Raw genomic sequence first — 14168 nt, forward strand, 5'->3', positions numbered from 1 at the left:
TCATCCTACATATTTCATTTATCTATAAATTGTTTTGTACTGATTATCTATAATTTTTCATAACATGCATATAGTGCATAGTTTATTGGACAGGTAATATCTCTCATCAAGATTTTTAAGTAATCATATATTGATAAACAGTCCAAAGTGAAATGTGTAAAAGGTTTATGTAGTGGTAGGTAAAGAAAGGAATATGTAAACCAGGATTTTATAAAAATAGGAATAAAGAGTCGTTCACTTTGTAGTCCTTTTATTCTCGGCTCATTTATACCTTAGTTCGTATCTTCCATAAGATTTGGATCTCCAAATCTTATTTATTTTTTAAAGATCATTTAAAAAAAATCCTTAACCAGCCAAAAACTAAACACGTTTTAAACACACACTTAAATATCTAAGCAAAAACACTTAAATTTTGCATTCATATTCCCTTCCTAGAAATAAATATTAAAAAAATTAGAAAAAATTATTTAACTACAAAATTATAAAATAAAGCAGTTTTTCTCAGAAATTTAATTTTAAGATTTTCTGTAATACCCTAAGTTGGATACCAATCTTTCAAAAAAACACCCAATCAAAAAATACATTAACATTTGGGTTAGGGTTGATTTAGTGATTGTTGTTTAGGCTTTATTATTTAGGGGGCGGGGTTGAGTTTAAAATTTTCTATAAATAATTCTTAAATATTTATTAATGATTTAAGAGGGTCAAATTTGTTCTTTTTGATAATAAACTTAAAGTATTTATGAAAATAACTATCATTTAAAGGTAAATTTTAAAGGTGGTGTCAGTTAAAATTCCCCCTTGTAATTTTATATGCTGTAGTTATAAGAATAAAATGATAAAGTAGAAAAATAAAATGTTAAAAAGTAAATTTATACTAAATAAAGTTCTTACATCCATTAGTAAAACATCATTTAATTTTACGAATCAAAATATTTAAGATAATATATAAAGTGCCAACAAATATAAATCAATGTATATCATTTTATTTTTGAAAATATATTATCTTACTTTCGAAAGGTTTACAATTTGATGTACATATCGCCTATGAAATTTATCGTCTACATAATTATTAAAACCCAACACAATTATATAATATGTTTACTTGAAATCATTTTTCTAAAACAGTTTAGGATATTTTAATTTTATATTTCAGATCTAATATTATTAAATCATGTATATATATTATATGTTGCTTTATGATAACATATGTTTATCATTAATTTTATTTATTAATTAAAAATAATTGATTTGGACCTGATAACATATTTTTATCATTAATTTTATTTCTTAATTAAAAATAATTGATTTGGACCAAGTCCAATACAAAGATAAATTTTCATAATATTAAAATTAGTTAGAGTTAATCTGACGAAATTGAAGTCGATAAACTGACTTTGATAGCAGGGTAACAATGTGTATACCTATTGTTCATTTTGGAAACTGATTCAGTTCTTTAACTTTAACCTTATGAATAAGAGAGGAACAACTCTAAAAAGTTATCCAATATCGATAAACAGAGAGACATTTTTTTGTCCATCTGAAAGATTTCCATTAAATATGACAACCTAAAACACTTTTTAAACCAATACAATTCCAACCCATGTGTAACTAAAACTAAGAGGAACGCTCATGCTCAACAGAGAGACATGGACCCGTGTCTGCCATAACTGAATATATTTAAAAGAGTTAGCAACAACACAAAAATCTGTAACTCTTGAACTTTTGTTGTTTTAAATCTATATTTACGTGATCAATTCTTTTATATTTTTAGTATATTTGGTCTTCCACGGTTTTTATTGAACGATTTTTTTTTCACAGACAGTTTGAATGTAGATTCAACCTAAAATCTAAATACAATAAAAATATTTATATATTTGATTCGAAAAAGCTATAAATTCAACCTAAAATGTGATTTTTTACTTGTTATTTAAGTATAAAAAGTATTTTTGAAAATTTTCTCTTTTTAAAAGCAATTTAACATTTTTGGATTTGTGGATTTTAGATCCGAGGACAATATCAGACTTTTCTAGAAGACTTCATTAGGAGATTAAGTCTTCTGGAGAACTCTACTATACAAATTACCAAAATTCGTAAGATTTTATTTTTCATCAACTATTTTTATGTGTTTTGTGTGCTAAATCTAATAAAGTTATAGATTCAACTTAATCTGATATTTTTTTTATTATTTTAACTTAAAAACAATATTTTGCATGGTTTGTCTTTCTTTCTAAAAAGTAAAATATAGATCATTAAATTTTTGATAAATTCATTTCTTGTGTGTATTAAAACCAAAAAAAAAATATAAATTGAAAATCACTGTGACTATATATTTTTGTTATTATTTTATTCATAAATATAGTTTCAATATAAATTATATTTCGTGTTAGATTTAATTAAAAAACAATACTAAATTTATTGTAATTATTTTCTTCTAATTTAAGCTTCAAATTTTCATTTTTTGCAAAAACATTTCTGGTTGAAATCATTTTAAACATTTTTAGATATGTAGGATTTTTAAGATCTGAAGACATCAGACTTCACAGCAGACTTGGAGACTTACGACAAGCTTCCCAAGCAGACTTCGTGGCAGACTTCACGTTAATTAAACAGAAAATTAAAAGTTAAGCGAAAAACTTAAATTTTAAATGAAATTTAATCGTGAAGTAGAAGGCTTCTAACAAATTGTCGGTCAAATTTCACTGGAAACTTTAGTTCTCTATTAGGGTTAGGAGACTCTTGTTTTGAATGTTTATATAGTAAATAATATATTCACTTTGTCTCCAATCTATTAAAAAATATTTGTCTAGTGCTTTATTCATTCATTCAAGTTTTTGTAATCATAACCTATTGTTTTCATTGTAAATATTTTGTTAAGATTATGTTTGTGAAACTTAAAGGGAAGACATATAATAATATAACACTAAGTTCATAACACAAAAATATATATAATTACAAAGTATAACAAACATAAAATAAGTTCATAACACTATATATTGATATAAGACTTTGGTTATTAGTGGGCTAACTTCACCAACTCTGTGTTCATGTTATAATTTCTCGAGCCATTTCAACAAATTCAACATTTGCTGAACCATCACTCAAAAAGAACATTCTCGCTCATTTGACATTGCAACCACATAATTTCAGAGAAGACTTCATTCTCTCATTAGCTAGAAACATTAATAAACATGAATGTTTGTAACATTATAATTATCACCAATTAAGTTATGAATTTAATTCAGAATCCCCAATATTGACTAATACACATAAATTATCAAACAAATCTTTAAAAAGTCATTTTAGATTTGGAGTAAATGAAAATTTAATAAACATTGACGTACAAAACTTCTAAAGAAGTCTCATCTGAGAAGATTTCTATAGAAGTCAAATTTCTACAGATGTCTTCGATTTAGGTTATTTCCAATTAAAATTTACGAAGAAAGTTAACAAGTTTTCACTAGAATAGTCTTCCTTTGTAAATTTTAGCTTCCTTTTGTATCTGAATAATTCTTGATTATACTAGAAAAAAACTTCTAGAAAGATCTTCTCTGATAAGTAGGTTATTTTTGCAATTAACTACAGTTTTTAAAATATTTGTCTTTTCCAAAAAAGATATCTGGAGAAATATTTTCGGAGTAGACTTCTATAAAAATCTTCTTACCATCACATAAGTTTTCGAAGTGTTGCAAGAAGTCTGTGAGATTAGTTTTTCAATTGACTATGTTTGACTTTTAAGAGCACACTTCAAGAGAAGATTTCTATCGAAGTTTGCTTTCAAAATCATAGAAGTTTGCTTTCAAAACCAAATTTTTGACCAGAGTCTTAGAATAAAATTAAAGAAGACTTCTTGAAAAGTCTTTCCCACATCAAAAAAAATTTCTAGTTAATATTAAATGTTTAATTTTTAGTGTTAATTGCAAACCTACCCTTTGCAGACTTCTTGCCAGACTTTGGAGATCTCACATGATTGTAACTTATAAGAAGACTTATGGTAGAAAACTTCTTTAAAAGTCATCTTTGGAAAAGTCAAATTTCTGCAAACTTCAGTCAATTGCAAAACTAATCACTTATCAGAACCAGATTTGTTTTTTACAACAAAAAGTTAGAAGAATTCTAATGGAGTATTCTATGAAAAACACACAAACATAGTCAATTGCAAAACTAATATATGCATTGACCAGATGACTTCTGACTTCTAGAGAAGTCTTTTTCGTGAAACAAATCTGAAGAAAATTTAAATATCATTCTTAGATTCGGTAAGATTCACGTTTAGCTTCCCCAGGCACACATAACTTCTTAGTGAAAGTTATTCGCACATTCTTGACCAAGAAAGATGAACTTGATTAGTTCCAATAAGCTTATAAATTCAAAAATAAAAAAAAAAATAAAAATTTTGGAATGAAATAAGAGAAAAGTGAATGAGAAAGGGTTTGTATGTGTAAGTTATAAATGTCAATTTTAAGTGCATTTATTGCTTGAAATTGGTTGTTCATGGTGGATGGTGTATTGATGATAATGACAAAGTTGTAAATAAAAGAGGAAGATAAGGATGATAAAGTAAAACAATCATTTAAAAAAAAAATTATGGTATTTTCGTGAATAATTTAAATTTTTGGAGTGAATATGGCAAATGAAAATTTCAAACAAAAAATAACAGCCATACACAGTGATATCGCTTCTCCTTGAAAAGCTGATTCAGTAGGCAAGATTGCAGAGCTACCTTGGGTGACTAGAGTGCCTTCTTTTCTGAATAAGGACCACCCTATACCTGCAGGGGTTGCCGGTGTTATCCAAGATGCATCTGTCAAGCAATAGTATTCTGCTTCTTCTGGAATAACTTCTTGGAGTGAGCTAGGTTGCTTATTTGTAATAGTGTCCATATCCTCTGTTGAACTATTCGCCTCCTGCCATAATTGAAAATTTGAGATGGAGGAATGAACAACATGAACAATATGTGTTCTCTTTTATTCTCATAAAGCAACCTATTTCTCATTTTCCAGATTCTCCATCCAACGAAGAAGCTAAGAAGTTCCTTTCTATCCCTTTTAGATGCTTTGATCATGGCTTTCATACGGTCTAGCAAAGTAGAGGTTTGCTGCTGTGATAGAGAGCAGTTTGTGGGAGCTAAGGGCCATATTTCTCTGGATACTCTACAGTCAAACATGAGATGATATAAATTCTCTGGTTTTTCACCACATAAGAGACATTGCGTATCAATTTAAATCCCTCTTTTAACAATATTCTCTGCTACAGCTTCCGTTATGTGCAATTCTCCACCAGAAAGTTTTGATCTTAGGAGGCAAATTTAAATTCCAGAGAGAAAAAATTCGGTTAATACTTAATACACACCAATTTCCCCCATTCTTCAAAAACCATGTGTAGAACCAAATAAATACACACACAAGAAGTCCAGTTCATATTCATATCGTGGTATCATGGGCCATAGGTTAGGCTGCAAGCTCGATATACATGCTCTCAAATAATGACATATTAATGGGCCTCCATTCAAATATGTGCTCATTTTTTCCTTCTCACACCATGTATATATTTCGAACCGTGTGTCTTATATAAGATTCAAAACTTTTAAATAAATTGCCCAAAAAGACACAAAAAAAAGCCATGAGAAAGTAGGTGTGCATCATGACCGAAAAGGTCAAACGGCATGTTTCATATCTAAAAACTCCAAATTACGACAAAAGAAATTAAAGGAAATCTTGTCAATATAAAAAATATTGTGATTATTGTAGTAATAGATGTGTATGTGGCATCCAATAACAGAGTGGAGAAATCCACGGTTCAAAGCAACCATAAGATTAGCTCAAAGAACACTTTTGATTTCTTTTTCTCAACAATTATAAAATTAGCTCACTTGTTCCTTTCCCTTCAATCTCTCATCTGTTAGTTCTCACTTCAAAATCTATCTTTCATTCATGCATCATCATCAACATCATCGCCGTCATCCTTCGATTTCACTAACGTTTCTTTTGGGTATCTAGGTGAAAAGTCTCTTTTTCTGCAAATTCACACTTTCTGCATGAGTTTTTCAACCTAGAAATAAAGTGTTTCATTGAAACTTTTTTTTGACCGACATAACAATGACTTGTAAACAAAAGTTACCCCACTATATGTCTTCTCTTAAGAAAATTCTGATCAGTTCCCTTTTGTTTTTACAGAACTTGATCTCACCACATCATGCTTGTTTCACCCTTATCATCTCTTTGCTCAAACCAATATTCATCTTATTCTCCAGGTACTTGATTTAATTAAATTCCGATTTATGATATTTATTACTAGTTTCTATGTTCATACTGTCAGACGCGTTAAATAAATGAAAAGGAAAACACTTTACTTATTTTCCTTATATATTAACAAAACAGTGCTTCAAGAGGTTCACCTGTTGGAACCGACATATCAAAGTTTCGGTTCTTGTCAGAACTTGAAGGATCAGACGAAGCGAAGATGATCGAAGAAGAAGAAGAAGGGATCAGTGAACTGTCGAAATTGGTTTTCAAATTCGAGTTTCAGACGGAAACTTTCGAGAAGTTAAGCAGAGGAGGTTACAGATCGTTAAGTGGTTCCGGTGAGAGCGAGAGCAGTTCCTTGTCCTGTTCTCCGGCGGAGAAGAAGTATGAGTCTCCGTCTCTGACAAAGAATCTCACTTTCGTCGTCGAAAACCCAAAGTCGGCGACTTTTAGGGTTCAAGATTGTTTAAAGACCCCGGAAAAAAACAGAGGACTACGGTGAGAGCAATATTTTGTCTACTTCTCCGGCGGTTTCCACGGCGGCGAAGAAATACGAGTCTCCGTCTCTGGTGAAGAATCTCAGTTTCGTTGTGGAAAACCCAAAGTCGGCGACTTTTAGGATTGAAGAGTGTTTGAAGAACCGAGAAAAAACAGAGGATTTCTCCGGCGGTTCCGGTGAGAGTTTGAGCAGGGTTTTAGGCTCTTCTTCTACTTCTCCGGTCATTCCAACGGCGGATAGTAAGTACGGATCACCATCTCCGGCGAAGAATCTCATTTACGTTCTCGAAAACCCAAAGGCGGCGACATTCACGGTTGAAAAAACAGAGGATCACTCTGTTTCTTCCACCGTTGGCAAGAAAGAGAACTCCGAGATACTCCGATTCTTAACCGAGGAAGATTTTATGGAATCGGATTCTGATTTCGTTGACTCGAGTCAAACATTCACAAGCAACGAAGATGGGTTTTTGTCAGATTCCGACTTCGGCGAAACATCACCACCCGAGGAGAAAGGGCAAAATCGTAAAACCGCCAATTCTTCAGGTTCTAGTTCTGACTCGGAGGAAGAAGAGGACGAAGAAGGGTTCGAGAGTTTATGGGAGCATCAAAATTTGATAGAGCAACTCAAGATGGAGATGAAGAAAGTCAAAGCGATTGGTGGGCTTCAGACAATTCTTGAAGAGGAAGAAGAAGATGATTGTCCTAAGATCATGGAGGAGTTAAAGCCATGGAGGATCGAAGACGAGAAGAGGTCTAAACATGTTGATACCATTGGAGAAGTTCATAAGTTCCATCGAAGCTACAGAGAAAGAATGAGAAAACTCGATATCTTGAGTTTTCAAAAGTCCTTTGCTCTTGGTATGTTTTCTCTCTCAATCTTTTTTTTTTTTAGGCATCGATTTTCTCTCTCAATCTTTTTTCTCTTATCTTATAAAATTATTTTCATTTTTAGTGTTATTAGTCAAATAACTTGGCCTTACATTAATTTTATTTTGTAGTGTTTTATAAGTTAGAATATTCACTACAAGAAAACACAACTTTTACGAAGGCAGTTTTCCTCGTGACTTCGTCGTAAAAGCAGTGTTACGAGGAATTAGCGAGGAAACCCGTTTCGTCGTTATACGTTTGTCGTAACGCATATATCCTCGCTAATTCGTCGTAACATAGCGAGGAAATAATTTCGTCGTAAAAGCGAAGAGGAATATTTCGTCGTAAAGACCACGTAAAGCTTCCACATAAGGACGTCGCTAAATTTCCTCGTAAATACCACGAAAGACGTTCCTCGTAAAACCCACGTGAATAACTCGAAAGTAAATACTCGTAAAGTAAACGTAAATACCTTGATAGCTTTCCTCGTAAAGACCACGTGAACTTTCCACGTCATTTCCTTGTAAACAATTCCTCGTAAAAACCTCGTTAAGCTTCCACGTAAAGAAGTCGCAAAATTAGCTACGAATTTACTTCGTTTCGTTATTTTACAGAAATATAAAAAATTATAATTAAAAAAATAGTTTAAATAATTTAAATTATTAATAAAATTAAAAATCTAAAAAAATCAAAACCAAAATATTTTATATATAAATAAGTTTTGAATTCATAATACAAGAACCGAAATTAAAAAGAACTAAGGGTCGTGAATCGCCCGATAAAATTCATCACTCCTCGCCGTTACATCTGCCTCGGCATGTGTGTCGGATGTTGACTCGCCTGGAATAGAATTTCGTTGTTGCATGGTCATCGGGGGAGGAGGAACCGATGGTCCTCTAGAAGAAGGAGACCCAAAGACTCTCTGAGTGTACTGAGTCTCGGGGACAGTCTCTTGTCCCGAAGAACCGGGAGCTGATGAAGACGACGGGTCTAAACGATTACCCGGCTCACCGAACATCTCTCTGTAATGGGCAGTAAGTCTACCTTTTCGAACCTGAGAAAAAAATTTAATTTTTTTAATTTTCGTCAACAGTATATTTTCCAACATTATCCACCTAATCAACACTAAATAACATAAGATCCGTAAACTTATTTAAATTCCCTATACTAACCACCTAATCTACCTAAACTAACCAAATTAAAGAGGAATTAGAGAGGCTTACTATTGCAACGAAACAGGGAGGAAGTGGAGAGGAAGAAGAGAGGAAAGAAAGAGTGAGCGCTCGGGGTGTATATATAAAATTACATTCCGTCGCAAATTCCTCGTAATTTTACGACGAATTACAGAGGTCCGTGTTTTTTTTTACGACGAAACAGCGAGAGATTACAAAGGCCCGCGTTTTATTATACGAGGAAGTTACGAGGAATTACAAAGGCCCGTGTTTTTTAGGTACGAGGACGTTACGACGATTTTGCTTACGTGGAATTACCAAGGAAAGCTTCCATATAAATATACCCGTAACTCTCCTTCTCAACCCACACCCAAACTCCCAAATCACACCCTATCTCACATCATACTCTCAAATCCAATCCTATTCAAATTATAAAAATTTGAGAAAAAAGGAAGAGAAGATGATATTGGAATTTATGTTGGTGAGACTTAAGTAATATAATTGCTGGAAGTCTTGCCACATGTAAATCCAATATATTTCTTCTTTTTCTTTTTTTTTTCTAGTTTTTACAGTACGAGGTATTTACGACGATTTTGGTTACGTGGTTTTTACGACGATTCCGTCCTACGTGGAATTAAAGTGGGCCGCGTTCATCATTTATTTTACGTGGTATTTACGACGAATTTGTCCTACGTGGTATTTACGACGAATCTCTCCTACGTGGAATAAACGAGGAATTCGTCGTAAGTTTGACGTCAACATACGAGGAATTAACGAGTATTCCGTTTAAATCCCTAAAATCCGAAACCCCAAACCCCAAACCCCATATTCCTTATCTTATACTTCATATATTCCAAACCCTATCTTTATTTTCATTCCAAACCACAATTCCTTATCTTCTAATTCATATATTCCAAACCACAATTCCCACTTTTACTTATTCATAAAACAAACTCCCACATTTTCTTATTCACAAAACAAACTCCCACATTACCTTATTCATAAAACAAACTCTCACATTACCTTATTCATAAAACAAACTACACAAAATCGAGTATATTTCTTCTTTTTCTAGTTTTTACAGTACGAGGTGTTTACGACGATTTTGGTTACGTGGTTTTTACGACGATTCCGTCCTACGTGGAATTAAAGTGAGCCGCGTTCATCATTTATTTTACGTGGTATTTACGACAAATCTCTCCTACGTGGTATTTACGACGAATTTGTCCTACGTGGTATTTACGACGAATCTCTCCTACGTGGAATAAACGAGGAATTCGTCGTAAGTTCGACGTCAACATACAAGGAATTAACGAGTATTCCGTTTAAATCCCTAAAATCCGAGACCCCAAACCCCAAATCCCATATTCCTTATCTTCTACTTCATATATTCCAAACCCTATCTTTATTTTCATTCCAAACCACAATTCCTTATCTTCTAATTCATATATTCCAAACCACAATTCCCACTTTTACTTATTCATAAAACAAACTCCCACATTTTCTTATTCACAAAACAAACTCCCACATTACCTTATTCATAAAACAAACTCTCACATTACCTTATTCATAAAACAAACTACACAAAATCGAAAATACATCAATCGGATTCATCGACATTCTCGTCATCACTAGAAATATCTTCATTTTCATTAAACTCGTCTTCAACAGCTTCGTCTGTGGCATCATCGGTAAGATCTTAGTACTCGTGATTATGCGGATCAATGAGAAGGATGTCATCAATTTCTTGTTCAGGTTCCTCGACTTCATTTATCTGTTCTTCTTGCAATGGTGGTTCTTCTCCACTGATGATTCGTCTTCGAGGTATTACTTTGTCACTGCTAACCAATTTAATACCCGAATCTCTCATCCGAGGGTACGGAAGGAAGCTAACTTGGTCTGCTTGTGAAGCTAAGATGAAAGGCTCGAATTTGTTGTACCGTCGTCCACCGTTGACATCAACTACACCGAATTTGTTAGACCGAACACCTCTGTTGACGACGGGGTCGAACCATTCACATTTGAAGAGGACGCATTTCAGCTTCAGTATCCCTGGAAATTCGACTTCAATAATCTCCGTGTGTCACTTACAAAGTTGGTGGATTCAAAATTAATTAGGTGCAAAAAAAAAACGTGTGTCACTTACAAAGTTGGTGGATTCAAAATTTTCTCGCTAAATCCACGTAAATAGTTTCCTCGTAAATAAGACGCGAAGTTTACGTCCACTTTACGAGGAACGTACGTGAAACATGATATCATCGTTATTTCCTCGTAAATGACACGTCACATTACATCGACTTTACGACGAACGGTTTTTGTCGTTAGTTTACGAGGAAATAACGATGATACCGTTATTCACGTAAAATCCTCGTAAAGTTGACGTAAACTTACGAGGTTTTTTTTTCCTCGTTAATTTTCCTCGTTAAGCTTGAGTTTTCTTGTAGTGATTGTTTTTTCGTAAAACCATTAGATCCCACGAATAGGGTTTATAGAATTCTATTTTTCTAATTAGCAATTGATGACGCGTTTTGCACCAAACCTAAAAGCTAACCATTATTTAATTTTCTTTATGGGTTTCTTACTAGTTTTTGAATAAATGTTTTCTTGGAAGTTGTGTTTACATTTAGTTTATTAATTACATGGAATAAGATTATTAGGGAACAGTATGTCATTTTAGAAGAAGTTAGTGATTTTTTAGTAGTAGTGTTTTGTTTTAATCGGTGAACAAACACACTTTATTAATTAATTAATTAAACGTCTTTCATTCTATTTATTGTTTTAGGTTGGAGACTAGAACGGATCTTTGACAAAGTAATTGCATTGTCTTAAATCGCTTACAGTTTTAGGGTTTGTATAGGACGTTTTAGTATTCTTTACCTTTCTTAGATAAGTAGATCACATGTAGATCAATAGATGCTAGCATATGATAAATGTTGCTTCTTCAACTATAAAGTCAGATTTTGGGAATTGAAAACTTTGTCTAACCAATTTTTTTTCTTTATTTATTAAGCCAATGCACACATGCAAATCTTTATTGGCCCATTTCACCAATTGTGTCATTTTTTGGGGCTAGCTTTTATGTTTCTTCTTTATTGCATGATCTCTTTTGGAACTTCTTTACCTAAATTTTCTTATGACTCTCCACTAACTTAGTCTTGCTAGTGGAGCCTACCTTTCTTCTTTTCCATCTAATTACTCTCAAATTTGTTTCTTCTAGTAACAAAATTAGATTTTGGAAAAATTTATTAGGTCAGTAAGCATTTTAATGACTTCTGTGTACAAATTTTACAGTCTACAATTTGTTTGATTGATTAGAACATTTTCATTGGGAAGTTCTCCCACAATCTTTTTTTGAAACAAACTTCTTAGATGAGTAGATCAGTAGATGCTATGTGACAAATGTTGTTTCAACCATACTGCTTTGGGAATTGAAAACTTAGTCTAACCAATTTGTCTTTCTTTATTTGTTAAGCCAATGCACACATGCACATCTTTATTGGCCTATGTCACCAAATGTGTCATTTTGGGAGTTAGCTTTTATGTTTCTTTTTTATTGCTTTGCTCTCTTTTGAAACTTCTTTACCGAAGTTTTCCCACTCTCCACTCACTGAGCCTTCTTGCTAGTGGAACCTATTTTTCTTACTTTCAATCTATTTACTTCCAAGTGTGTTTCTTTTATTAAAAATTAGATTTTGGAAATTTTACTAGGCCAGTAATCATTTATTTAATGACTTATGTGCGCCAATTTTATATTCTACCATTTGTTTATTGAGTTATTAGAGCATCTTCATTGGATATGAATTATTTTAAGTGGTTTAATTTCTTTTTTTGGTATATAATTTAGTTATATAATTAAGCAAGCTAAAAGTATTATATTATACTATTCTTAGAAACTGGTTTTGGGAACCTTTATGCTCTCATGATTTAAATTTGACATTTTTGTGAACTAGTAATTGTCTTATTTGGTTCGTCAACTTAACTTTGATTCTTGGCCATTTTTCTTGAAGGGCTTCTTCAATCAACGAACCCCTCGACCGTTGGATCTTCTCCCTCCCAGGCGTCGTTTTCATCAGTTTTCAATCTCCGGTTATGGAAACTGAAGAAACCGGAAACCGAACCATTGGTTCAATTCAGAAAAGAGACTCATGGAGAATTAGAGAACGTATACGTTGGTCACATGTGTTTGTCGTGGGAAATTCTTCACTGGCAATACGAGAAGGCCATTAAATTGCTGGAATCCGACGTGTACGGTTCTCGTCGGTACAACGAAGTCGCCGGAGAGTTTCAACAGTTTCAGGTTTTGCTTCAGAGGTTTCTTGAAAACGAGCCGTTTGAAGAGCCTAGAGTGCAACACTACATCAAGAAACGTCGTGTTCTTCGTAACCTACTTCAAGTCCCGGTTATTCGAGGTAAGAATCCTTAAACCGAAGCTTACCAAACTCTTAAACCGGTTCGGGAGTTTCTAACCGGTTCTTGGAATGCTGATGATGTAAACAGAAGATGGAAGCAAGGACAAGAGGAAGGAAAAAAGAAGAGATTACGAGGAAAGTGATGACGGTGCGATTAAAAGTGAACAACTTGTGGAGATTATGGAGGAAACCATTCGTTTATTCTGGCGGTTTGTACGTTTTGATAAGTTAACTAGCTCCATTCATGATCATAAATCTAGAACCAAGTCACAGATAGAGCCAGATCATGAAGAAAACTCAGAAGATCTAGAGTTGTTCGCAGATGTTAAAGCAGAGCTTCAAAATGTAAGTTTTCACTAAACTTTTTTTAATTTCTTAAAATTATTTGCTAGCCGGTTTTTTATTTGTCATTTGATTGATGCGATCGCAGAAGGAGAAAAGGTTGAAAGATGTGTTGAAGAGCGAGAGATGTATCATAAGAAGATTCAAAAAGCATAAGGAAGAGGATTCAACAGAAGAACAAGTGCTTCATTTCTTCTCACAAGTGGACATGAAACTTGTGACAAGGGTGTTGAACATGTCCAAGCTGACCAAGGATCACTTGGTTTGGTGTCATAATAAGTTGACCAAGATTAGCTTTGTAAATAGAAGGTTACATTTGGATCCTTCCTTTTGTCTCTTCCCTTGTTGAGATTTTTGTATTGACTTGTAGATTTTATTATGCAATGATGCCTAACTAGATCCGTCTTGAAGCAGAGTATTTGTATATGAACTTAAAAAGCAAATGAATAAAGAGGACGTTTACAACTCCCGTTGAGTGACGTAACTGAAAAGAATATTTATTCTATGACATAGATTATATTAAAACTGAGTGGGAGCTGCTTCATGCTTCACCATTACCACTCAGCATCAGCACCATCTTCATCACCTCTTGATGGTCATCAAATGAATCACTCCTCAAAAGACTATTTCAGTGA

General features: G+C 33.1%; 1 protein-coding gene across 1 annotated transcript; it reads left to right on the forward strand.

The window, feature by feature from the left end:
• Positions 1–6041: 6041 nt before the first annotated feature.
• LOC106446031 lies at positions 6042–14000 on the forward strand. The gene is made up of 6 exons (XM_048777440.1): positions 6042–6253; positions 6381–6577; positions 6735–7601; positions 12790–13191; positions 13280–13536; positions 13622–14000. Exons 1-6 carry the CDS (start codon positions 6099–6101, stop codon positions 13880–13882), a joined length of 2139 nt encoding a protein of 712 aa, XP_048633397.1. The 5' UTR covers positions 6042–6098; the 3' UTR covers positions 13883–14000.
• Positions 14001–14168: the final 168 nt, after the last annotated feature.

The sequence above is a fragment of the Brassica napus genome, chromosome A4, assembly GCF_020379485.1.
Source record: "Brassica napus cultivar Da-Ae chromosome A4, Da-Ae, whole genome shotgun sequence".
NCBI lineage: Eukaryota > Viridiplantae > Streptophyta > Magnoliopsida > Brassicales > Brassicaceae > Brassica > Brassica napus.